The 27,578-nt window shown below is 36.9% G+C and overlaps 3 protein-coding genes across 5 annotated transcripts in view; 1 reads left to right on the plus strand and 2 right to left on the minus strand.

Annotated features, from left to right (window-relative positions):
• The window catches only part of ALPK1 (alpha kinase 1), a 67,188-nt gene extending 65,185 nt beyond the window's left edge, over positions 1-2,003 (minus strand). For both annotated transcript variants that reach the window (XM_083367965.1, XM_083367964.1), the window contains exon 1: positions 1,755-2,003. The gene's annotated coding sequence lies outside the window, so the exon portion shown is untranslated. The remainder of the gene's footprint in view (positions 1-1,754) is intronic.
• Positions 1,345-4,581, plus strand: TIFA (TRAF interacting protein with forkhead associated domain). 2 transcript variants are annotated; one of them, XM_083367982.1, is made up of 2 exons: positions 1,345-1,525; positions 3,601-4,581. In XM_083367982.1, the coding sequence occupies exon 2, from the start codon at positions 3,623-3,625 to the stop codon at positions 4,160-4,162; it is 540 nt and encodes a 179-aa protein (XP_083224108.1). In that variant the 5' UTR covers positions 1,345-1,525; positions 3,601-3,622; the 3' UTR covers positions 4,163-4,581. The 2 variants fall into 2 exon arrangements, with proteins under 2 accessions (XP_083224108.1, XP_083224109.1); XM_083367983.1 differs by having other exon boundaries at positions 1,524-1,736.
• Positions 4,582-5,391: 810 nt separating this feature from the next.
• On the minus strand, positions 5,392-26,958 carry AP1AR (adaptor related protein complex 1 associated regulatory protein). Its single transcript, XM_083367979.1, has 10 exons — positions 26,638-26,958; positions 22,087-22,135; positions 19,575-19,601; positions 18,335-18,360; positions 16,679-16,775; positions 15,256-15,354; positions 12,578-12,630; positions 12,139-12,212; positions 10,472-10,600; positions 5,392-8,269 (listed from the first exon to the last, which is right to left on the minus strand). Exons 1-10 carry the CDS (start codon positions 26,715-26,717, stop codon positions 8,004-8,006), a joined length of 900 nt encoding a protein of 299 aa, XP_083224105.1. The 5' UTR covers positions 26,718-26,958; the 3' UTR covers positions 5,392-8,003.
• Positions 26,959-27,578: the final 620 nt, after the last annotated feature.

Consider the following 27,578-nt stretch of genomic DNA (forward strand, 5'->3'; position numbering starts at 1 on the left):
AGGAGGTAACGAGTGTGTGAGTGACTGTACGTAGGGCATCTTGGTCCAGATAGGGGCGCAACTGGCGCACCAGGCGAACCTGGGCAAATGCCCCACTGGCCACAACTCCTATATGATCTTCAAAACTGAGTCATGAATCCAGGAGGACGCCTAAATTGCATGCCCTATCAACGGGATGTAACACCTCTCCTCCCATAACCAAAGATGGAACCTCTTGGACTAAACAAGATGCCGGTACGTAAAGCCATTCAGTCTTGGCCGGGTTGAGCTGGTGCCTGTTCTTCCCCATCCAAATCCGTACCGCTTCCAGGCAATGGGACATCACGTCGAGGGCATCACTGGGTTGGTTCGGGGTGGAGATGAAAAGCTGGGTATCATCAGCATATTGATGATACCTCACCCCGAAACCATGGATGATCTCACCCAGCAGCTTCATATAGATGTTGAACAGGAGGGGCGAGAGTACCGACCTCTGAGGCACCCCACAACTAAGGGGCCTAGGGGTTAACCTCTGCCCCCTGCCAACACCGTCTGCGAACGGCCCAAGAGGTAGGAGAACCACTGTAAAACAGTGCCTCCCACTCCCAACCCCTCAAGACATCGCAGCAAGATACCATGGTTGATGGTATCAAAAGCCGCTGAGAGGTCTAATAGGACCAGGACAGAGGTGGTCATAAATCAAGGATTACCTGTACACATAAAGTTTTGTTGAATTAATCTCATCTTGAGATAATTAAAAAATATGCTTGATATTCTTTAAGTTTTCACTACTGGTTTTTTTTTTTGAGCATGAGTTTCCAGCTCCTTACCATAAAGTGTTTGCAAACCGCTATCTACTGTTCATTAATTGCCTATTAAAAGTTATAGGTTTGAAATTGTCCAAAGCACTTTTCAGCATTCACAGTAATTTAGAAGTTCGTCTAGATGCGGCTAATGTGTCTGGAGAAAATTGTGAAGTTAAAAAAAAAAGTTCAACCGAATACACTGCCATTCCATAGTATTAGACAATCCAAACTTCTCTTGCAGGATGTCAAACGGTTTAAAACTTGAAATAAGTTGATTACAGTATGAAAACACCTAATACCCCTACCAAATCCGATAAATCTCAAAAGAAATGTTCAGATATGGAATGAACTTCAAAATGGAAATATCTTTCGATATTGTTTGGTTGTGAAACAATAATGTCTCCAGAGAAAGAAGTAACCGTCTTCCAATCTTCTCGGTATCGCTGATAAGGAGATGAGTCCTTATCGACATTTTACAATCTTGTTTACCAGCTCGCATGCCCCACCCTCCTTCTATTTTCGCGGTTGAAGAAAAGGAGGAACTTTGGTTATGCACCACAATTGAGACAAATCCCCTCCCCTTTTGCTGGGCGAGAAAAGAAAAGTAGATGTTTTTCTGCAGTGGCAGCGTGGCATCCTTTCGCGAGCCTGGTGGATCCGTTTCTTCCAGTTACTTGCTCTCTCGCTCTCTCTCTCTCTCTCATTGGTGCTGCTGCTACTTATGAGATCACTTTGAAAAGGTGAGTCCCAGGAGGAAGGCAAAACAAATCGTATTTTGAAGCCGATCTACCGATCTGTTAATACTGCAGGCTTCGAATCATTTAAATTTCTAAGGCAGAGTTTGGTAGAGCCGACTCCCATTCAAACGATGGCTTTTGGCGCGAACCTACTCGTGCTACACTCAAAACCAGCAACGTTACAGAAAATGACGGGGAGAAGCAATCGATTAAAGTAAGACTGACAGCTTACCTGGGCTTTTGCCCCGTGGCAAAGTTCAGATCAGAACGGGGTGAAGTGGGAGGTCAGCCAAGAAATCTTTAGACCCGCTTCCTTTCAGATTTGAACGCCTGCCTGGATTTTTCGTGGGATGTTTCCGTAGAGTCATTACTTCCACTTACCACGCCGGAAACAGAAGCGAAAGTGCAACCCTCGTAGGGAAGGGCCTCCATTCTGTTTGCAAACGCAAGCAGAATTAAGGCAAGTGGGCGGGGAAGACTCCGCAGTCTGGTAACGCGGAGCTGAGACGCCTGCCTGAAAATAATTTAGATCAGGGGTCTTCAAACTTGGCCCTTTTATGACTTGTGGACTTCAACTCCCAGAATTCCTCAGCCAGCAAAGCTGGCTGAGGAATTCTGGGAGTTGAAGTCCACAAGTCATAAAAGGGCCAAGTTTGAAGACCCCTGATTTAGATGTTCGACAGGAACTCTTTTTCCCTTTGGAAGGAAAAGCAACACGAATAGGTGCCCCGGACCCCCTGTACATCCCCGGGTAAGGGATGAGGATGCTTGGTTTAAGCCTCAAACTAAATATAGTTTCGTTTTTTTTTTGTTTTTAAACTAAAGTTATATCTTCTGCAATAGTTTTATGCTGCCTTTGTGGTTTTACTTTTATGTGCTGCCATGACTTTATAATGATGATGGATAGGGGTTTTAAAAGCCATAACTATCCCTTTAGGTCTCCCCATAAATGGCAGTATTTGAACCAATCAGATAAATCAATACTTCCTATGTAGTAAAAAGCAGTAAATTGAAATCTAATCTGAAGATTTTTTTTTTCATATTTGAAGTTTACTGGGACCAAACCTTGTAGCTTCCATCCCTGTCAAATATTTATGATCCCCATCAAAATGGACTTTGCTGCTGAGACAGGACATAAAAGTGAAGGCAGGACATAAAAGTGAGGCATAAAGAAAAGGCATGTATAAGTTAGAAAAGAACAAGGAAATGGAAAATGCCAAACCCACGAGTTCATCTGTCTCACACCTATTTAGTCAAGCATGGAGCTGTGATACATCTAATCACGTATGTCTCGTTTGTAACTAACCACAAACACGGTGCTGGAAACTTAAGTGCTTCTTCAAGGAATCTGTGACTTCGATCAGTAAAAGGTTGCAAGATATTCAGCTAAATTCAGCATAGCAACAAGGGGGGCTGGGGGCTGTATGACAAGGGGAGTTGGGGGCTGTAATTCAAGTAACCAATCAATGCTCATAAGTTACATTTCCGTGTTTTGCTACTTTTGAAGACTATATATGTACTTGCTTTTCCATGAAAACGTGTTCAGACATTGATAATGCTTTTTGCTCTGAACCTTTTGCACAAAATAAAACAAACTTCTTTTGATTCCGGAGTCTTGAGTGTCTTGATTCTGCAACACTGCAGCATGTTTGCTTCCATTTTTGGTGGCAGATTTTTTTTTGTTCTTCATGAGCCTTGGTGGAGCAGTGGGCTAATGCCTCCTTAAGTAACACCAGCTGCCTGCAATTATTGCAGGTTCGCATCCCACCAGGCTCAAGGTTGACTCAGCCTTCCATCCTTCCGAGGTAGGTAAAATGAGGACCCAGATTGTTGGGGGCAATAAGCTGACTTTGTATTAATGCCGCTTGGGGGGGCGAAAGCCCTAATAAGCAGGCATATACATAGAATGAAGGCTATTGCTAAGCACATTTGATTTGTGCTTAGATTGTAAGCCGCCCTGAGTCTTCGGAGAAGGGCGGGATATAAATGGGATTAAAATTTAAAAAAATAATGAACATCCAGCAAGTGTGCAGCAATTTGATTTTAAAATGATTTTAATATATACATTGTTCTTTTAGGATTTCCTGAATTAGTACAGCCATGTCTGATTTTGAAACTGGAGATACTGAAGAGACTGTAACATGTCTGAAAATCACTATTTATCACCCAAAACAAGAAGAAAAACCAGTCTTTGGTGCTTTAAGATTCTGTCACCAACAACAGCTGAGAGCAGATGACACAGTGAAATTTGGAAGAGATTCAAAAATCTGTCATTTTCACTTTTTAGATTCACGGGTTTCACGTGTTCAGTTTGGACTTCAGTTTTTCAGGTACTTCAACAGCTCAGAGTTTGGTTTTGAGATTAAGAATCTGAGCAAAAAGGGAAAGTTAACTGTGGACGATGTTGAACTGGCCTATCTAAATAAAGTCGATCTACCAGATAACTGTATGGTTTGCTTTGGAGATTACCAGATGTTATTGCAAAAACAAGAAGGACAGTGTGAAGACTACTTTAACATCTGCTTTGAATTGGCCAGAACGTCACTGTTACAAGAAAGAAATCTAGTTTTGAAAAAACCAGTATGTGAAAGTAGCAGTTCATATTGCCACTCTCCAACAGAGATGGATGAGAGTGTATAAATTGGAAAATTCCATGAAAAACAATTTCAAACAATTGTGTATTCAGTGGTCAGCTTTACCTTGTGTGCTATGGTAGTTGAAATGATATCTGTATTGGATATATTTGTATCCTCACCTGCATTGCCAATAGATTAACATATTTCTGGAACTACCTGAGCCATTCGATGAATGGCCAGTCATAACAATTGAATAAATATTGTTTCAACATTGCTACCTTTTGGTATCTTTGAAAAAATTCCTTCCTTCCCTCCATCAACCACTCATAGCAGCTATTTCTCTGTATTTAGATCCAAGTTGTACTGATGTTTGTACTAGGAACTTAATGCTTCCATTTTTCTCTTCTTCTCTCCCAACATTTTCTTCTACATCAGGCATGTCAAACTGCCGGCCAGCGGGCTGGATGCATCACGCCAAAACCATGCCCACTCCATTGCCAGCAATGGGGAAAAAGTCGCGATACATTGCACGATGTTGTAGGTTTGACATGCCTGTTCTACATTATGTCTCTTACTTATAAAAGCATTTGATAGCTCAGTGTTTTAAATTGATGAACACAAGAGAAATATGTTTCTTTTTATAAATATCTTTAAGAAACATTTTGGCCAATGATGTGGTTAACACTTGGAAACCAATTTAATTTTTTAAAAAATATTTAAAGTCCTGAATTGGGGATTGCTTGAGTGGGCATTAAAGTCTGTAGATTAGGACTTCTTAAAAAGTGTAGTAATTTTAAAGACATAGATCTCAAAATCAAAAGATAATTGGACATCTATATAAAACAACCAGTAAAAGGCATCATAGAAAAGACAGTTCCTTGTTCTTCCTAAAACAAGTACAGGTAGTCCTCAGCTTACGACCACAACTGAGCACAACATTTCTGTTGCTAAGTGAGACATTTGTTAAGTGAATTTTGCTGAATTTTACAACCTTTCTTGCCAGTTATTAAGTGAATCACTGCACTTGTTAAGTTAGCAACACGGTTGTTAAGTGAATCTGGCTTCCCCATTAAGTTTGCTTGTCAGAGGGTTGCTAAAGGGGATCACATGACCCCATGTCATAAATATGTGCCTATTGCCAAGGATCCAAATTTTGATCACATGACCATGAGATGTAAGTGAAAAACGATCATAAATCACTTTTTCATTGATGTAACTTCAAACAGTCACTAAACAAACTATTGTAAGTTGAGGACTATATAATGGAACAATAAGACTCAAAAAATATAAGGCTAGTTATGAAGTGTAAAAAATTTATTCACAGCTTGATAAATCTAAACTTAAAGATTGGTAGCATAAACAAAAGTGACAGAAATCATGTTAAACCATATATAGGTCAAATGATGACCTTGGTATACATTACTTAAATTTTTACATATAAACATATAACTTTACTGTTGCTGACCTCTTTAAACCCATAACTCTGGAGATGTGAATAATGTAAACAATAAATATTCTGAATCTGGAATCATAACAACCATAATCTGTAAGTTAATCAAGCTATAAAAGAGTTAATGAATCAATGTGGCAATAATGTTTTTTACAGAGAAGCAAAGAGACAAATGCCAAGCACAAGCCTACCAAGTAGAATATATATAGTTATTAGTGTGCATTTTAGTGGTTTTAGAAACCACTACTGCCTTTGGTAGCAAAGGTACAGGAGATGTTCAGCAGATGGCAGCTCTGGTTAATTTTGTCAGTGCTTGGAACCCAATTAAAGTCAGATCTGAGTAGTACTTGGGACAGTGATTCCAGTCAGTACCATAGCTATAGACTGAGAAGTGGAAAAAAGACGGTAATGCAACTTCTATAGTGTTGCAAAAAAGAAAAGAAAAGAAAATAGTGGGTTTGGGAGAAAGTAACTTGTTTTTTTTTCCATATCCATGAACTTTTTTTTTTGGTCAAACCTGACTTGAAAGAGACAAACTTTTTAAAACAAAATAAATAATTTTCAGTATTGCAGTTTTGGTTTTCCTTTCTACTTGTAGCAGCAGCTGCTAGAAGGCATCATGTCTATATGTGTCTATGATATTTCATTGTAAATGCTTTGCAAGAAAACTTTTGTTAGAAGTTTGTTAAGTGCTTAGAGCATGACTGGTAGGACAAACTGAAATTCAACAACTCAAGGTAATGGAAGTAAATACTGCTGCTCCCTGATTTACAGTACTACATTGCTAAACTCTGAAAATGGTTATGAATCAGATACTTGTGAGGAAGACATGTCTGCTTTATCATACAAATGTAACCATCATTCCAAGGCAGATTTTGTCTCATCAGAAAAACAGCTTCATAAGAAGAGTTTTCTAATCCCAATGGTTAGAACCAATTAAGTACAGGAATTTGGGGGGGATTAAACCATACTGGTAATAAAAGTAACATTTTTGAATAACAGTATCATCACTCTATCCATGTTCAGAAGTTATTAAATCTGATAAACTGATTTTAATTAAATTACAACAGTGGAATGTTTCACATACCTCAGAAAGATTTGATTGTGCATTTGATGTGCATTTGCATTGATTCAGCCACAGAAAGTACTCATGCTTTCCATATTTTACAAATCAGAAGAGCACTCAGTTAACCATTAAACAATATTAATTTTACACAATTTAAAAATTAAGTAACTATATTAGAAGCATTTATAATTTTAATTTGGAAGAACAGTGGAACTTTAAAAAAAATGCAAATCTCTATTTTAGTATCCAATGTTTTTAAAGAAATAAAGATATCTTCAATACTTCCAAATTTCTGTAGTTACATGGCTCATTACTGCCATGATTAATTTTACTTATAATGCTTTAGCACACATTTTAAATGTAAGACATTGTGCTTGAGATTTAATCTGAATAAAACACTAGGAGGAATAAAAACACATTCCAAAATTTATTTAATTTTCAAAACAAGTTGAACTGAATAATGTAAAACTGTTAGGGATGCTTTAGCTGAACATGTAGTTTGCTGTCACTATGTCCAGTCCTCAACATTTCCAGATAAATCTGGAAATTACTTGAAACATCAGAGAACTGGAATGTTTGGAACATTGGGCTATATGGATCAATGGACTGACTCAGTGTAAGGCAGCATCCTATGTTTTTTGAGAAGCCATAGCAGAATTCTTATTCCTAGTTTCATACTTCAAGTACAAAGGTGCTGATCAGATTTCCTGCTAAAATTATGCTAATGTAGGTACAGCAGTATTTTGGTACTCAACTGCTTTATCGAATTTGGTGCTCAATGCATTTTGATGTGAAAATTTTGTCCTGGTACACATCATTTGGTACTCAATGCACAAGCTAGAATTTATTTGTGCTGGCTGATATTTTGACTCACTGTATTATTCCTTATGGGAAAAAATCGGTTTGGTACTCATCATTTTTGGTACTCATCGCACCTCCCAGAATCAATTAACGATGAGTACCGAGGTACCACTGTATTTAAAGAAAAAAGAAAAAGACTGAAATAAAATAATTGATTAAAACATTAAGCCGTAACACTATATTTAATGCAGGCTGCTGTATGCTTAAACCTAAAAACAGACATAACAGAATAATTCAAGTATAAACATTTCAAAGATAGATGATAAAAATTGCACTTACAATTCAGTTCAGAGAGCAAACCATATTGTTAACAAACCATATTGTTTAATGGACATAAAGTAGCATAGATTCCTTTCCCCCTCCCTAGAAATCTGGAGCTGAGTCACCAAGGCCGGTCACTGTGTCATTTCCTTATTATAAAAGGAGATTTTGCAGCAGCAGCAGCAGTCATTAGAATATTGTGCACAATACAGGTTTGTAGGTTTTTCAACTTCAACCATTTTGCTAGGCACCCAATGGCCAATTTCATTATCTCACTTGTTGATCAACACCAGAAGTTTTTTGGTCTGTTGCAGAAAGTTCTAAAACAGGATTTACAAATCCAGCATATTCTGAATTACCGTTATCATCCATTTCTGCACTAACAAAGTCATTCTCCCATTCCAAGCCAGTAGAATCATCAGATGTAGAAGTTGGGTTACTTCCAGTTTTCTTGCCATTAAATTTCAATGCTGCCCGGAGAATATCTTCTTCAGTTTTTGAACGTTCTCTCAAAGGGATCATTCTGTTTATACCTGCCATTAAAAAAATGTTTTTAATAGAATTCTTGAATGATTTAAAAGTTTTCTTTCCACGGTTCTTAGGTTTCATGTAGATACATCCTGAATCAAATAACTACAATTTATTTTGCAAAATATCTTAAGGTTCGGAGGCAAATCCATGTAGCAGCCAGGAAATGATACTTCAAACTTTTAGTGAATCAGCGTGGCACAAACTCAATCTAAATTAATATACCGTGTTTCCCTGAAAGTAAGACCTACCCAGAAAATAAGCCTTAGTTTTAGGGTGAGGCGCATGCCTAAAAATCAAGCTAGGGTGGGGGTGGGAGCTGCCCCACACCCACTAACCAGGCCTCTCATGAATCAACACCTGCCTCTCCTTGCTGGCCCATTTCTTCTCCAGTGTCCCCTGCCCTGCATTTCTGGAAGGCCTCTGATGACAAAATGCAGGCCGGAGCTCCATTCTCAGCTGCAGAATGAAGATGCTACTTTGGCCGGAGAAGAAGTGGGCCGGCTGAGTGGGGCTGTTGGTGCTGCCTCAAGGTGAGTGGAAAAGACACGCCACAAAATAAGACCTGGTGCCACTTTTGGAGGCAAAATAAAAATAAGACCGGTCTTATTTTCTGGGAAACACAATTTTAAGAAAATAAATAAACTCATAGAGTAAACACTATGACAAAAAATAATCTTAAGTCTCTTAAAATCCTACCTAGCTTATTTCTGCAGCTGTTATTTTAGCTTATGAAAAAACATTTGAAAACTGTTTTCTAACATTAAAGAAAGTTATTATTTTTTAATTCTGACCAAAGTTTCACAAGTGTACTTTCTCTTACCTTCCATGCATCAAATTTGTTCTTGTGTGATTATATATAAGCAATAGAAATATGCAGAACATTCTCTGTACTATTATATGTAGAAATATATATAAATATTTATTTATTTATTTATTTATTTATTTATTTATTTATTTATTTATTTATTTATGAATGGGATTTATATCCCGCCCTATCTCCCGAGGGACTCAGGGCGGCTAACAACAACAAAACTTAAAGGTCTCTGTACAGTAAATTAAAAATAAAAATTTGAAATAAATTAAAATAAATTAAAGAATAGAGTTAGAATTGTAAATATAATTAAAATCCCTGTCAGTCTAGGTCAGCCAGGTGGAAAAGGAGTGTTTTGAGGCCGCGGCGAAAGGATTGGAGATCTTGGGCCATCCGAAGCTCAGGGGGGAGCTGGTTCTACAGGGCTGGCGCTCCCACAGAGAAGGCTCTTCCCCTGGGGGTCGCAAGCCGACATTGTCTAGCTGACGGTACCCTGAGGAGGTATAGCCAGGCATTTATTTGCATGCTCTGTGAATCTAAGAATAAAGCAGCAACATACTGATTTTTCTAACAATATCTGTTTCAGTAGCAAAATTATTTTATGGTTGAGGAAAATTCATTTTTTTGCAATGCAGCAGGAGAATACTAGTAGTCCTCAGTTAACAAAAGTAATTGGGATCGGAACTTCCATTGATAAGCAATGTGGTCATGAAGCGCGACATCACACAACCACATTGCTTAGCTTCTGAGGCTTTCCAAAGCCTTGTGAGAATGGGGCATGCTATTCCACCAGAGCACGAGCAGGAAGAAAGCCTGGCATGGCCACAGCTACCTCCCACAGGGCCAGATCAGGCATGTCTACTTAGCAGCAGAAGGAAGACAGATAAGGTCAGTTTGGTGCAGCAGGACCGGTGGAGAGCAGGGTGGCAAGGCCTTTGCACTATGGTGGCTAGCCTAGCATGGGGCTTGAGGCTTACTCCTAGGTACTGGCTACACTGAAATAGAAATCCAAAGACAATGGTGGCCAGCTGAGACTGTTGAAGGTCCTAGGCCTCTATTCAACCTCAGCATTGCTGCCAAAAAGTGCCACAGGGAAGGGAGGTAGGTGGTGGTGGTGGGGTTGAAGGGACCCTGCAGTTCTAGGTATGGGCAATTTCAATACTAATATTACTTGTTTGTGCACATGCAAATATTCAGTCCAGTTTAAGATTACCTACTGCAATTTCTTCTTTGTTCATGCTTCCTTCAGAGGGATGGGAAACCTACACAGCTTATGAAATTTTAAAACAATAATGCAGTTCTGATTTTTAAAACTCAACAGTGTCCACTGTGTTGAATCAGTTTTGGATCACTTTAGATCAATTAAATAATTATTACAGGATAGAACACATACCTTCTTCATCTTCCCACTCTAAATCTAAGGAATTACTGTCATCATTTCCACTTGTAGATTTGGTTTTGGTCATTAAATCGCAACTGCTCTCTGTATTTGGTGTTAGAACAGTGGCATCTGATGAAAGTCCTGTAATAAAAAAATATTAAATATACTTGAAAAGAAGAGGAGGGGAATAGGAGGAAAAAGGACAGGAGAAATAATTCCTCATTTGCACACTGAAAAGTTCTCTACAAATTCCTTAGAAGTTATTTCAGAAAGTAATAGGATTTTTAGTAAAATCAATTAATTTACATTATTTTTCCATTTTTCAATTATTTCCATTTTTCAGTTATGATAAACAGGTAAATGAATGTTTTAGCAATATTAACATTTAGTAAACTAGTGGACTGGACTTCTTGAAAACAAAACTTGGTTCCACAGGTACTTCTGGTAAAGGAAAGCAATCTTTACTACCTAAAGCCATCTATAGTTTCTAAAAATTAACTATCGATATGTTGGGTGCAAAGAATCATGACCACATTTTATGTCCCAATTAAGCTGATGTATTACTCATACCTATAGTACTTAGCACTTAGACTTATATATCACTTCATAGTGCTTTACAGCACTCGCAAAGTGGTTTATAGAGTCAGTATATTGTCTCCCAACAGTCTGGGTTCTCATTTTACTAACCTCTGAAAGATGGAAGCCTGAATCAACCTTGAGTTGGTGGGGATCAAACTCCTAGCAAAGGCAGAGCCAGTCTGTAATACTGCATTCTAACCACTGTGTCACCATGGCTCAGAATCTAGTCAACTAATGGTCAGCGCAAAACTGGCGCTAGACAACAGTTAATGGAATTCAAGAGGAGGTTGGACTTGGACCACTCATGGGAATATGATGAATCCTCTCTTGATTCTGATCACAGGCTCTGCCTCTTGTTCTTCTATATCAGTGATGGCGAACCTTTTAGAGACTAAGTGCCCAAACCACAACCCAAACCCCACTTATTTATCCAAAGTGCCAGGGCCGCATCAGCATTGTGGTGTCCTCGGGGGTGGGGTGTAAAATGCTTCCCCCTCCCTTTTCTTTCAGTCCGCCAATCAACAATGTTTGGTGATCTCTACTTGAGCTTGCTAGTTGGCCGCTTTGCCTCCTTTGTGCTAGGCATTGCTCCTGCTCTGGAAGGTGGTGGTGGCCTGATGGACCTGCTGCTGCTGGCAGCATGCGTGCCAACAGAGAGGGCTCTGCCGCCTCTGGCATGCGTGCCATAGGTTCGCCACCGTTCTATATCATGGAGCAAGTGATCTTCTTGGAGAGGATATAGGAACTACAGCAGAATCTGCAAACATCTCTTTCCAACATTTCTTCTTTGTCAAACAAACCTTCCTAAATAAGGACTTCTGTCTTTCACTGCTTGTTTCGAAAAGAAATTGAATGGTTGTAATTCGTAATCATATTTTATGATTCATATGACATCATAGAATATTTTATGCTCACTGACATGTGGGTAAAATAGCAAATTTGTTTGTAATTTGCTATTTGTACCGTCAGTGAGCATAAAATATTCTATGATGTCTTATATGAGTCATAAAATATGATTACGAATTACAACCATTCAGTGAGCATAAATTCAACCAGTGAGCATAAAATATTCTATGATGTCTTATATATTGGAAACTTACTACTAGTGCGGAAAGCTTCATATGGTGATTTTACATTTCTCAAATAAGAATCCAAGTCTTCTTCTACCATGGAACTGTAAAAAGAAGTTATAACAAGTAGGCCAAGTTCAGAGAAATATTTTGGAAATGAAAACAAGTCTACTACTATGCTGACAAAATTTATTAACTTTGTTTTAATTTTAAGAAAAGCATGCTGCATAATTGGCTGCCAAAATTCATTTATGGATGATCATAAGTAGAACTGAAAACCTTATCTAGTACAACTGCGTTTCTGAAAAAAATAGGATTAGCTTTTGCATTAATGCTAGCAGACTTGCCTTTTTTCATATATCTTCTTTTAAACATGTACGGTATAAAATTCTACTATTTGAAATTCAAATTTTAAATATTTTCTGACTGTACAGATTTAAAATTCCTCAACTTTAGTTGTTCCTCTTACCTTTGGGCATCTCCATGATTTGCTTTCTGAATTATTCTCTGCAACGTTTGTTGCTAACAAAAATAAGAAAAACAAGAAACAGCCACTTAAGTGATAAGATCCTCCAAGAGCATAAGTAGTATTATCATTATCCTAAGTAGCATATTACTTTCTAGGGTCAGTATTCAACAAAATAACATATATGTTCCTTTGTTCTCCATGTCTGATATATTGTTTCTCATTAACACTGGAATGTATTTATGTTATGTGAATAAAATAACATAGACTGTCAGAAATTATCACATCAGACAATTCAAGTATGAGGATGAGTTAAAAATATCCATTATTTATTTTTGCTTGTAAATGAACAAAAATATTTTTTGTGACATCTCTGAGAATTCTATCTTGTAACAAATTAGGAATTAGAGAATATAATCCAAGATATAATCCTGATACTGAGATCATAGGACAACTCATTCTTGAAAAGGTAATGTTATATGGGAAAGGAAAAATAAATACCTGTTTTTGAAAGTGTAGAAAAAAGTATATTAAGACATTTCCTTTTGCTGAAAAAAATGCATTTGGGCATTTAAACACAACATTTCTCTAAATGAGTAATATGTAAAAGCAGCTTAGTATGTGGAACTGTTGTAGCAAGTTCTCATCTAATTCACTCTATGGACTGGGCTGTTAATATCTTCACTAAAGGAGCCTTTGAAACAATGGCATCTCTCACTTTTTTCTATATAAAGAGCACCATCCAACGAACTGTTTCAGATACCTGAGCACAATGTTTTTTTACACAGACGTGCACCCTCCATTGTTACTTATTCTATAGTCTTTCACATAGCAAATATAGAATTTCAGTCTTCATTTTTTGAGCATTAGCCTGCATGCTACTATTTCTATGACCTTAATGTGTTTTTGGTGTCTGAAACAAGTGATATAAAAACAGGCAAAATATATTATTTATTTGATAATATATTTATTTATTTAGACAATTTATATAGCTGCTCGCTCACTCTGTGACTCTGGGCAGCTTACAATCCGCAGGCCCGTTGGCAAAACCAGGTATTCAGGGCCTTGTGAAAGAGTGTCAAAGGGGAGGCCAGTCTAATGTCTGCAGGGATGATGTTCCAAAAGGAGGAACCGTTACAGGGTAGGCCCTTCTTGTGGGTCCCACAAGCTGTACCTCTTTAGGAGAAGGGACCAGCAACATTCCCTGCCTGCCTGCTCCTGTGGGTTGGGTGGATATAACTGAAGAAACAGTCCTTCAGATAACCTGGTCCCAAACCACGTAGGTCTTTAAAGGTGATAACCAGCACCTTGAATTGCATCTGGAAGCAAATAGGCAGCTAATGCAGCTCCCGCAAAAGAGGTGACACATGTGCACACCTGGGTCTGCACAAAATCATTAAGACCACTGCATTTTGAACCAGTTGAAGCTTTCAGATGCTTTTCAAGGGCAGCCCCACATTATATTCTTACACGGGCCTGGTGTTCCACTCACCTTTGATTTGGAGTCCTTTTCAATAAACAAACAAACAAATAAACCCCCAGATTTGTTGAACCTGGGCAAACAATAAAGACTTCTAACAATGATCTCTCTTCTGATATAGCTGGCTTTAGAGGAAAATTCCTAATTTATTAATTTCTTGTAGCTATCAATTCATTTATTAAACTGCCTTATAGGAGTTTTAAAATCAGCTAAACTGGTTTATGTTCCTGCTTTGTAGGAGAGTTAAATAATATTAGTCTTACAAGTAATCAGTTAGTGAATCAGAAAGGTTGAGCAAAAAAAATACTAGTAAAAACAAAAGAATCAAAGTTAAAAATTGTTTAAGAATCAAAACTAATATTTATTTATAGATGATTGTAATGACAATGATTTTATTCATATTCCAAACTGAAGAACATACATGGTTATTCCCTACAACACTCTGAGACAAATATAGTTAAAATATATTAATATTTGAGCAAGTTCTCAGTAAATTTCATAACTAATTGGATCTCATTCTATGTGTCCTATAATATGAAATGTCAATGACTATTTCCTGATGGTTTTCAGATTTATTTTATGGATATATTATATTTCCTTCCTTGCTTTCAATAATTTCCCTCTGCAACCTTAATATTCAAGTTTTTACCTTTCTTTTGGCAATGGGCCCTCTTGTTGCCAGTCAACAATTTTGAATAAGCCCATATATATCATATTTTTATACTAAGCTGTTAATGCTGAATTAAACATTTCATCTTATTTTTGTGAATTAAGAGTCTATATATAAATTCTGCAGAAGAGCTTTGTGTGCAAATATAGATACTGAAATATTATGATTTATCCACAAGTTAAAGCCAATAAATGCTGGAATTTAAAATAGGAAGAAAGCAAGGATCTTTGTATACATGTTATATTACACAAACCATGAACAGGACTCCTTTGTCTGTTCAGCAATTCTTATTGGCCAAAAGTAAAAACTGCAAATCAGAGAACATTAGCAACTTGTTTACGTGGTATGAACTATAATTGTAAAAACAAAATGGCTTAGCATTCTAAGCCCATATCTAGTGAGAGATTAGAAAAAAAAATAGAAACTGTTTCAAATCAGTGTTGATGTTGGATGTTGTTTAAAAAAGCACATGAATCTAAGAGGAAGATATAAACACTCTAATACATATATTTTGGGGTATTTTCCCCTCACCTCCAAGAACTTTCTTTGCTTTGCTGCCCTGGCTCTTTCACGCTGCACAGCATATAAAGTCTCCTCTTCTATTCTTAACTTCTCCTCTTGTATGGCTAACTGTATATGAACAAAATAATAATGGTTAACAAAAGAAAACCTAGCTATCTCTCCTATGAAAGTAAGTGCACTAAATTTAAAGTAAAGGTACTTATAAAGAATCTGAACATAAAATATACTGAGATTTTAAAATATTTCCATATTTAACACAACTTTTAATTGTACTATGCATGCTATTTTAAAATTCTGTTAATTTTTTTTAGTTTAGTTAGTAATGTCATTTTCTATTACACTTTTTATATGACCTGTGAGGTAGACATTTAAAGCATTTAAAGTTAATGGTATTAACATATGTAAGATAAAGGAGAAGACCAAAAATAGCCCTTGAATACTGATAGAGAATGAAGTAATAATTACTCCCATTCTAAAACTAACATTGATTTGAGCCTGTATTCAGGCAGCAACAATCATTTATCCATGAAGCAAACAACAGTTGCTTGGTCTAAATTGAAATGGTTGCTCTGACCTTAGGCAACTATTTTCAAATTTGAGTGCCTTCATATGCATGATATCAACTGAAAGCACAGTTATTTACTGTTGGAGTTACCTATTTAGACATGTTTTATGCTATCTACATTCATAGATGTAGTGTTCTAACTGCAATATATGGGAAGAAATTTCACCAGATTAAATTACACCGCAGGTATCACAAGACAAATAGTGAGAAACATTTTTGTTACACAATACATTTTCAGTACTTCAACTACTCAAAGGACACATTTTTGCATTATTCCTTGTGTTTATAGTGATTACTGTAAAGCAGAATAGTAGTAAGGGGTCTCCTGTTAAATTTGTTTTCCCATGCCAAGCAGTTTTATAATAAAGGATGTTCAAGTGATTATTGGTCTTATTTCTAACTTTCAGAGTGATACCGAAATGAACATCTACAAACTTTTTCACGGTGGCATATGCTGTTACTATGCTCCCCTGTTTTCTTAATATATTTCTAAATTACTCATTAACTGAAAAATTCCTGGATACATTATAGTACCTTAAAGCAAACAAAGTAGCAATAATCAATAAAGTATTTGATAAAAATAAAATTTATTGATAGGAAGTTAGCTGAAAATAACAAAAATTTTACAGAATGGGAAAATAATATTAAGCTGAGTATCTGATATATCTCCCTAGGAACATAGCTGCACAACTTTTCTAATGTTACTCTTCACAGAAAAATATACATTGCTGCTATTTGAACATGCTACCTGATTTAGACAATTATTCCAGACTCCATAAGCACCAACTGTAAAGCTGGGTCCAAAGTTTGAAGCTTTCAATGCCATCAAGTATAAATTATTTGTTCATCAACAGTTACTATGCTTACATCTGATTGAAGCTTGTCATCTAAAGTTCTCTGTTTTTCAGCAATGGAATTATATTGCCTTTCTCGAAGAGCAGAAATTTCTTCTTCTGTCAGAGGTCTGAAGAAAAAGAAGAAAGAATGCCATGCCTGTCATTCTACTCTCTTTAGAGCAGGAAAGTCAGTTTCAACATTTAAGAATTAGAATGATAAGAAATTGTTGGCATACAAATATGTACTGAGGCATATTTTCTGAGCACAGAGACAAGTAGTCATTATAGGAGCCATGATGGTGAAGTGGTTACAATGCAGTATTGCATGCTAATTCTGCTGACTGCCAGAAGTTCGATTCTTACAGGCTCAAGGTTGACTCAGTCTTCTATCCTTCTGAGGTAGGTAAAATGAGGACCCAAATTGTTGGGGGGAATGTGCTGACTCTGTAAACTGCTTAGAGACGTCTGTGAAGAACTGTCAAGCAGTATATAAATCTAAGTGATATTGCTATTGCTGCATTAAAAAAAACCCAACAATCCAATAGAGAAGTGAAGTTTTGCATCTATTTTTGTGTATATTTCAGTTTTACATCTTATTACTCAAATTATACTGAAACAGAGGAGGCTTTACAAAGAGTTAGTATTTTAATATTTTAGAAAGCATATAGTATACAACTGATTTTATACAGTGCAATTCCTTTTTGTTTTTTTTTACTAAATTTACTGTGATCCATATTCTTTTATCCAGTGCACCACCCTCTCCACTGTGGGACTCTAAATAAAAATATTTTAACAGAGGGCTGAGCAATCACATTAACTCATCCAATGAGAGGAATTCACCACAAACCAAAATGGAGTGTTTTGGATTGGATCATGTGCAGCACCACAAATCACTATCTGTTCTGGACAATATGCATAAGCCAACTTCAGAATGTTTGGATCAGTCTTGTTGAGGGAAAAACATAATGTTTCAACAGAAAGGTGTCACAGCTGAATTGCTCCATGCTGCACATCTGTATTCACCATCTTCTTTAGTTATTAGTTCCACAACTGTATTTAACTTCTTGTTAGCAAGTTTTTCCAAACACTCAATGGGAATCAATCTCCTTTTGAGACAAGAGAAAACACACAATGTTTTCCACCTCTTCATGCAAATCATTAATGAATATGTTGGAGAGCATTAAGAGAAGGACCAAATGCTATGAAACCTTACTGTACACTTCAGTCCACTTAGATTAGTTGCTGATTAATGTTCTTATCAAACAATTCACTAGGTTAATCAAGTTTTCTGAAATCCAATGTATGCATTTCACACTTAGCTTTAGTTTATGTTAATTTCAAGAATTCCACGATTAGACATTTTCTCTTGAAGTCAGCAAGTCTTCCCTATTAGTCAGAGATAACCATTTTATGCTTTTCTGCAAACCTGTGAAGAATAAACTTTCTAGGATCATAAGTAGCAGAATTTGTCTTACAAATGATATTCCAGTGATTAAAAATAACTTTCTATGAAATATATTTTCTTAAAAGAACAACACTACAATCAAATCAGTATTTTAAATTTCAAAAATGTCAACTTGCTGAAATGAATTAAGTTGAAAAAGTAGATGATTAAAAAGAATGAAGCAAGGAGCATATATAAGAGAGAGAAAGGAAAGCAAATCAATTCATAAATTTAAACTCATACCTTTGGTTGCTTCCTGGACTTTCACCCTGTTTAAAAAAAATGCTTTTTAAAAATGAACCTAAATATCAAGTTATTTTCAAAATAGATCTGAAATATATGATTTTAAACCTCCAATCTTTTAAAATATTAAATCAATATAAAACTTTGTCAAATTAAAATATTTAGAAAAAGACCTATTGATATATTTTCAGTCTATAATATCTAAATCCTTCTTCTATTCTCCCCTGAACTGGAATTGCAACTGTCTGCATTTTAAATCAAATCGAACAGCAAGTCTAAGGAAGGCAGATTTCAAAGCAAATATCATTTTTAATGGGATTATCAGTTGATCAACGGTATTATTTTTATCATCTTCAGATTATATCTTTAAGACTCAGAATTGTTTTGCCTCTTAGGGTTACACTAAATGTCACAGAAGCAAATCTGTTTAATCATAGGACTGTGGTTTCTCATGATTAGTGAGAAACTGGACATTCACATTTCACTCATGTCTTCTCATCTACAAGGATAGCTGTTAGGGTTTCTTAGAGAAGCACAAGATCATAAACAAGCTGTGAAATTTATCTTCCTTTACTAAATAAGAGGATTTATTATTATTAAAAAAAATAAAGATCTGCTTTACAAAGAATATCTTGGATGCCACGCCAGTCTCTTATACAGTACTTATATCTATATTGAATATATTATACATGTATCTATGATAAATTTATATTAAGGGTGCTTACAAAATTTTCCTTCAAAGTATGTCAGAGGCATGTTCAGCAAGCAAATGGGAAAAAGCCCATATAAAAGGCTTCTAAAATTGAATCCTTTCCTAGTATCTATACAGTATTTATATACAAGGAGGTGTGTAAAAGGATTGGATCTTTATTAGCATCTCTTTGGAAAAGCCAACACTATTATTTTCCCTGATCGAAAAGCTAAGTTTCTCACAAAGGATTCATTATTACATAACAATATGAACATTATATAATTTGTCTAAAAAGAACATAACTTAAATAACACAGAATTGTGATTATTCTTAAAGCATGGAGTATAACATTTTCCCATCATTCTGCCCTAATGCCAGAAACTAAAGGTTTCATAAAATTAATTCTAAGAATTAAATAAATCTTGTGCCACCTCTTCTAGTTTTCCAATTCATTACATTTTTAGTTGCTCTAATTTCAAATATCTTATAATCTAATTTGTATATATAAAACATCTACTGAACTTAATAAAGTCAGTATGAAGAACTTACTTCATCACTTTCCACTAGGTTCTCAAACTGAAAATAGATACAATAGTTCAATTAATCAAGTGTTTATTGAAATACCAAATACATAGCTACTTCAGACAAAATAAGTGTCATGTGTAGTAAAGCTTAGCAGCTATTTTATAAAAACTGTAAATTATCATTTTAAATCCGTACATAGTACAAATATATAATTTTGTTAATATATAACCTCCAAATATATTAGATATAGTTGTAAACAATATTGTAGAAAAATGTATTGCTCAGTTTTCCCTTTAAATAAATAAAAATCTGACCATGGATTACTATTGGTTTTAGGAATATATGAATTTATTCCACTCTGTATACAGACCATAAATTATATCAAACAGTTTTCATTTGCTTCATTTAATAAGGCTAATCTAGAATCCAGGACAACATTTTGCTTATTTATTTTCCTTATCTGAATACAAATTATTTGAATTTTTATATAAGACCACCACATATTGTATGTAAATATAATCTAATTTAGGTACAGCTTTGCAAAAACCTTGGGCGTATCTCTGGTTCTATTGAACACAATTTCCTTAAGGTTAGAGACTATGTAGTAACTACAATTAATGTCTCCTACTTTTAGCTGATAATGGTTTAAATTTGATTTTGCCCGTACAGAAGTTTAAAAACAGTTTAGAAACTTGATTTAAATATTTTAAACTGTCTTCAATTACTATAAAGTACCTGTAGATCCTTTGATCAAATCTCATTAAATTAGAAATTCAAGTCTTTTTTTTCTGATTGGTTTGGGGATAAAGTGTTATGAAACCCAAAAAAGGGTTTCAAGTTTTATCTTTTTTGGACAGTTATAAAACAGTAATAGAATATAATATTTAAATGAAATTTATATCTGAAAATATTCTGATGTTATAAATATAAATATTCAATCTTATTGCATACTGTATCATCATAAACTGTGAATATTTATTCATTTGCATTGCTGTACATAATTTTAGTCTCATGCCTTTCCCCCATGTGTACAGTTATTTATTAATCTTTTGCCACTATAACTACTTTATAAATAGCCAAATGAAGGCACTGAAATAAAAAAAATAAACAGAAATAAAAACAGAAATAAAAAATAAACAGGTTAGGGATTTTGATTAACTTCCCTAAACAAGATAGATTTAATGATTTCCATAAATTAACCTTTGAATAATATTCTTAATATATCCAATAAGTGTAATTTTTAAGAACCTCTTTAACATTTTAGATATGATTACCTTCAAATAACTGAGGTATTTTATTTTAATTTTGTGCCTCATAAGCTCTGTGATATATTTGTAATTGTTTTTCTATATTAAGATAAACTGTTGTCAATTTAGTAAGATTCATATGTATACCTGTCAAATCATCAAAGTTCTTAAGAAGATTAATTTTGAAACGGGCTAAGACTGGAATTAACAAAAACTAGATGGTCTTCAAACAAATTAACTTTCAAATGAATTATTTTAAACAGTATTCTTTTAGTATTCTTTGGGGTATTCTCTAATTTCTACAGCAATTTAATTTCTAGGAAAAGCAAAAATATTGGTGAGAGAAGAGTTTTATCTGCTTAGCAGCCGTTTACAATCACATACATGCAATAGTTCACTGATCTTTTGATGTTTTAAAGTCTTCTGGTAACTGGAAACCACAGATTTTCTTCTGCCATTTCTTAGCTTTTTTGATGTTTGACTTTTGCAATTTTGGGAAACTATATGAACTAATTCCTAGGGCAATCCTAGGAAAACACTATGTCAGGAAAGGGTACCAAAACCAGCAAAAACAGGACAGAAATGTTAAGGAACCAGAGAGCTCAAAGAAGCTGGTAATTTGCCACCGCTTTCCATCCCTTTTGCCCAGTCACATAATGGAACATACCCAGTTCATAGTTGCATGAATGTTATTACATTTATGTTATCCCAAGATTACAGTATTTTATGTTTTCTTTGCATTTTAATGATCATAAACCGTAGCATACAGTGATTTTAATTAGATTGTCATTCTTAAGAACAGATTGTTCCAAATTGATGTGATTGAAATTAGCAACAAATAATTTTAACTGCTCAAATTTATTTATTGCATGTTTCAGCCAGCAAATTTGCAATAAAAAACATACTAGTTTCATAATATGACTATAAAAAGGTAAAGTAAAGTTTCCCCCGCACATGCGTGCTAGTCATTTCCAACTCTAGGGGCCGGTGCTCATCTCCGTTTCAAAGCCGAAGAGCCAGCGCTTGTCCGAGGACGTCTCCGTGGTCATGTGGTCGGCATGACTAGACGCCAAAGGCGCACGGAACGCTGTTACCTTCCCACCGTAGTGGTCCCTATTTTTCTACTTGTATTTTTACGTGCTTTCGAACTGCTAGGTTGGCAGAAGCTGGGACGAGTAACAGGCGCTCACTCTGTTACGCGGCACTCGGGATTCGACCCGCCAAACTGCCGACCTTCTGATCGACAAGCTCAGCGTCCTAACCCACTGAGCCTTAAAATCTTTACTTACCTCTATAGTGAAATGTTCTCCTGTAGAGCATGTTCTGAAGTACTTTGATCTAGAATATAAACCAACAGTATCATAGCAGAATTACTGCTATATTTCAAGTCATCAGAATAATTTTTCCCTCATTAGAATTTGTTTAATAACCCTCCCATGTATAATATTGTATACTGTATTTTTTGTCATGAGAAGCCTGCACATGGTTACATGCCCTTTTTCACACAACCTCGGAAATACTCTTTTAATAAAAGCTTGATCACAATCTTGGGTATATTTAGCAAAGAAGGGCATGAAATTAGAACTTATGATTCCTAAATCAAAAGTTGCTGACATTAGGGTTTGGAAGTACTATGTACCGTGCTAAACATATTGAGTTTACATATCACAGACCATGTTTGTTTAGATATGATTTTCTGAATAAATTATGATTTATTACATTAATACAAAACCAATTGGACCTTTTGATGGTGTAAAGCAATGGGTGAGCCAAACAACCATATACAAGCCTTATTTGGAAACAATATTTATCTGAATAATTGAAAAGAATCACCTAGCTTTGCTATATTCCAATACTGTAATTTCTGCCAGCATATATTAGCAAGAATGAATCTCCTTTCCTATCTTTCCAGAAGTAAAGAACTAGGAATGGTCAGTCTATTTTGCAGAAAATTAATTTATCCATCTAGCATTCTAATTGCCATGTTCTCAAGTGAATAAGTAATGTTGCATTGACCCTGTAAAAATAAGTGGTTGGCACATGCATTGAACACAGCTAGATTCCAATGTGTGTTCTACACATCACTGTTATTATTTATATATTCTGGATATATTCAAGATTATACTATGGAAGACATTATTAAAGACAGCAAAGTCTGTCTTTAACTTATATCGTATGTAAAAAATACGTTTCAGCTATGAAAAGGGGGAGTCCTTTTTACACCCTACTCCTTCCTGGAAAAAACTGACCATCTGGAACATGTAGTGACATGGAGGGTGAATTGAAAAAATCCACTCTTCTTCCAGAGGAACCTCTACTGGGAGCCCTGGTGGCGCAGTGGTCAGAATGCAATATTGCAGGGTAACTCTGACCACAGCTAGGAGTTTGATCCTGACGGGCTCAAGGTTGACTTAGCTTCCATCCTTCTGAGGTTGGTAAAATGAAGACCCAGACTGTTTTTAAACAAAGTGTATGATGCCTATTACTTTCTACAAAATAAAGGAGCATTATAAATTTAGTTATTCTTCAGATAGGATAATAAAAGTAATCCCAAAGCTCTTATTATATTTATTCCCATAAGCACTTAAAGAATAATGTTGTGATTCCTCTTGGGGTGAAATGAAAGTTGACAATGAAGATGCTGAAATTACACATGCTTGAATTTCTAATTACACCTTCAGCACAAAGAAGGCTTCTTTACAACAAACAATTTAAGCCAAAGGCAGCTATAATAAGCCATAATTATGTTAAAATAAAATACATGTCATATCATACAAACAAGATGTGTTATGAAATCCGATGCATTTCCTTGTGGACATCATGGTATACATGTTGTCATTTATTCCCTTGAAGATATCTATAATTATCTTGAGAAACTATTTCAAATTTTACATCTTCAAAATAAACAGCAAAGTGAGATTTGTTTTTTGTTGCATTAATCATGAAATATGTAGTTCCAGTTTCAAAAGAAACTTGTGAACCTTTTTGGCACTAGAAAAATTAATCCTCAGCTTTGGAAAACAAAAAGATCCTGAGCGCAATAGACAATCAAAGAACGGTATTTATATATATATTTAAACTATCAGATTTGTTGTTTTATATTTCTCACAGCTTCCAGATTCCTAAGGGTACATTTTAGTTTAGATTAATATAAAAATATTGAATATTTAGGCATAAATGATCCTATGTTACTGCAAAATTGATGATGCAATCGTTTGGCCTAGTATAAATAATCTATTCATCCCAGCTTCATAATGGAAGGTATCTATTAAACCCATGAATCCAATCACTTGCTCAGTGCTAGAATCCAAATTAAAATATTTTGATAAGTGGATGCCTTTAAACATATTAGTGAAAGGAGAGACAGTTCTTCTGTGTAACTTGTTCCATTGCCAAATTGTCTCAAATTTGTAAGACTTTTTTCTACTACTCAAGAATCTATCTTCCTGAAATTTGTCTATATTTTTTAGTGTTCTGTTACCTGGAACCAAATAAACAGTCCTTAATGTTCTATGTGAAATCTTTTGAGATATTTTAAGAGAACTAGTGTTAAAGCATCAGGCTAGAAAATGGAGATTGATGATTTTGAGCCAGTCACTTTCAGTCACTCCTAGAAAGAAGGCAATGGTAAACCACTTCCAAAAAATTGCCAAGAAAACCACACAGTCTCATCCAGGCGATCACAATGAGTCAAGATTGACTTAAAAGCACTAAAATAATAATAATAAATCAATCTCTCTACTGGCTATAAATATTCCAGTGCTCTTCTCCTTTAATGTATTTCGATGCATTATGGCAGCAGATAAATGTAACCTATATACAGAGATATAGTAAACTGAAATACTGTTTAATGAGACTATATAGTACACAATACAGATGGAGATTGCCTTCAGGAAGAAGAGCCAGTCGATCCACCCATCTGCCTCCCTATAAAGTACTGAGGCTACATGGCGCCATTCCAGAAGCAAGCTCCATTTTGGAGTGGCCACAATTGACTGTGGCTGTTCCCAAAATGGCACCCACTTTCAGGACAGCACCATGTGTCTTCTGTTTAGGAAGGCTGCACAGCAGGACAGCTTCAAGAAGGGTTGATATGCCCTCAGTTTCCCTATAGAGTATGGACTGGCTGATTCCCAAAGGAGATCTACAGAAAATGTAAGTGGACTAAGCTGGGCTGAAGGTCTGGGGAGGAGTGTGTGGGACCCAGTGGGGTGGGAAGTGAAGCATGGGATACCTCACGGGGTGGGAGACACTCTGGGAAGCCATGTGTGAACTTGGGAGGTGCTGAAATGTAGGCTTGGGTATGTGATAGGACTGCCAGGGCCTTTCCCAACCGGAATCCTTCCGTGCTCTGCTCAATGACCCATGCAGTGACTTAAAGGGTGAGCAGGGATTGCAGTCATTAAGCAAAACAAGCACATGGGCACCTTGCTGGATGATCACCACAACTTATGACCACTAAGTCAAGAATTACCAGAACTACTGTACCTATATTAATATAGAGAGGTTAAAAGGGGGAATTAAATTCCTAGAGCAGAGGTGTCAAACCGCTGGCCTATGGGCTGGATGCGTCATGCCGAAACCATGCCCATCCCATTGCTACCAATGGAAAAAAAGTTGAGATACTCGTGACACATCACGTGACATTGTGAGGTTGACACCACTGTCCTAGAGCAGGGGTCTTCAAACTTGGCCCTTTTATGACTTGTGGACTTCAACTCCCAGAATTCCTCAACCCGGCACGCTGGCTGAGGAATTCTGGGAGTTGAAGTCCACAAGTCGTAAAAGGGCCAAGTTTGAAGACCCCTGTCCTAGAGGCTAGGTTCATTGATGGTTACTAGCTAGATACCTGGTAATTACTCCACACACAGAGGCAGATATAATTATTTCATCAGTTTTCAAAAAATCTTAGACAAAACAATGGAAGTTTTTTTTGTCTGCCCATGAATTATGAGGTTTTTTATGACCAAGCAAACAAATCTAAAGTGAAAGTAAGTTGTGAGGCTGAAGTCAACCTAAACTGTATGGTTAAAAAAAGTTAATAGCAATTGCCAACAGGGCTATATAATCTTAATTATTGTCTTTTTATCCGTAGGAGGCTATGAAAATATGGAAATATAACGTGCTCATCAAAACAAAACTGTTTATACTTCCTCACTCCCTTTTTTCTCAACCTCGGTATCGCCAAATAACACTGCAGCAGGGGCAAATGGGAAATGCTGCCACACTATTCATCATTTGTTCGCTCTGAACACAATGAAGCACATTACTTAAATTGGCCTGTAAGTACAGCAAATGAGACCAAAATCGTTTATTCACCCTACGCCATCAGACTTTATTTAAAAAAAAACAACCACGTGCAAGTCACGAGAACCCCAGTACACCACTGGATGACATAATTTTGCTAAGACAACCGTCACCGCCAACCGTTTTAGCCAGGGTGAGCTGATGGCCGCCCGTCTCTGGGGGACCTTCGAACCGCACATGGCTGGCAACCCATTGCAGCTCCACCAGGCTGAAAGGTCACTTAATTCTACGCCGCAGAGGCCAACCTGATACCTTGGGAAAAGGCCCACAGGCCTGGCTTGAAGACCAGCGCCTTCAGACACGCCTGCCCCGCTGTTAACTAGGATTCAGATACACTGCCTGTGAATAGGGAGGCTTTATTCAACCCTCCCGGTTAACCAAGCGCGGATCGAGTTTCCAGCCGAATCCCCCTCTTCCAAGGCACCGGAGGCAAAGCTCCACACGCGGGGAGGCTCTGCCTTTCAGTCACAGGCCGGCCTGTCTTAAATTCCCCCGGAAAGGCGGAATCGAAGTCAAACCGGCCCAGCGCTTACCCTCCTCCTCGCTGGAGGCGTCCCGCTTCCCGTCTCGGGAAGACCCAGCAACACCACTGCGCCGCCCAGCTGTTGCCCATGGCATGCTGAGAGTTGCGGCCGGGGGCGCTCGGTCACCCACCAACGTAGCGCCGGAATCGGTTACCACTGTCCCTCGGCGGCCGCGAGCGGAAGAAAGAGATGGCTGGGCAAGAGCTGGGACGGCTACAGCTCTCGTGCATGGGCACGGGAGGAGAAGGACGCCCGACGATCAGCCGTTACGGCGCGGCCGAGGAAAGCAGCGAGTCCGCTCCTTCCCCCGCCTCATTGCCCCCCCCCCACGTTGTGACGGCGAGCTCGGCAGTCGCGTGCAGCCGTCAGCCACGCCCTCGCCTCATTCATCGCCCGGGCCCCCGGTGCTGGGACTGAGCTGGCAGGGTAGCGCATGCGTAAACCGATACGTTGTGATTCTTCCCCTGCTTTTAGATAGGAGTGGGTTCTCCCGCTGGGAAGAGATTGAAGGCTGGTTTTGTTTGTTTGTTTGTTTTTTGGTGGAGGGGACGGTGGCTGTCGGATATCGGGAATTGAATGAATAAAATGATTATTCTAAATAGTCACAGAGGATGCCGGGATTTCCCTTGGCGGAGTCCCAAAACTTCTTGTTCCGAGACTCCGCGTTCAATCCATATTGATTGCTTTTAATCTAGAAATCCTCTTCCGGTTGTGATCATACGGGGAACGGTCTATATATATATACAGTACTGCTCAGTATTGCAGGAAGTATAGATATTCTCAGAAGCCTTAAGAGTGTTTGTTGGTTTGCTTTACAGCTGGGTATATTTTAAGGCGGAAACGACTAGCACGCATGTGTGGGGGAACCTTTACCTTTACCTTTATATTTTAAGGCAGTTCTGCCCTCTTGCTCTTCCCTGTGCTTTCAAACTTGAAATGCTTTATTGACG

This window comes from Vipera ursinii (assembly GCF_947247035.1).
Source record: "Vipera ursinii genome assembly, chromosome: 7".
Lineage (NCBI taxonomy): Eukaryota > Metazoa > Chordata > Lepidosauria > Squamata > Viperidae > Vipera > Vipera ursinii.

Coding starts and splice junctions, on each gene's coding strand:
- TIFA (XM_083367982.1), top strand. CDS start 3,623: ATGTCTGATTTTGAAACTGGAGATACTGAAGAGACTGTAACATGTCTG.
- AP1AR (XM_083367979.1), bottom strand. CDS start 26,717: ATGGGCAACAGCTGGGCGGCGCAGTGGTGTTGCTGGGTCTTCCCGAGA. Junction 18,361..19,574: donor ACCTAGTGGAAAGTGATGAA/GTAAGTTCTTCA, acceptor TTTTTTAAACAG/GGTGAAAGTCCAGGAAGCAA. Junction 10,601..12,138: donor TGAAGCTTTCCGCACTAGTA/GTAAGTTTCCAA, acceptor TTTTTATTACAG/GACTTTCATCAGATGCCACT.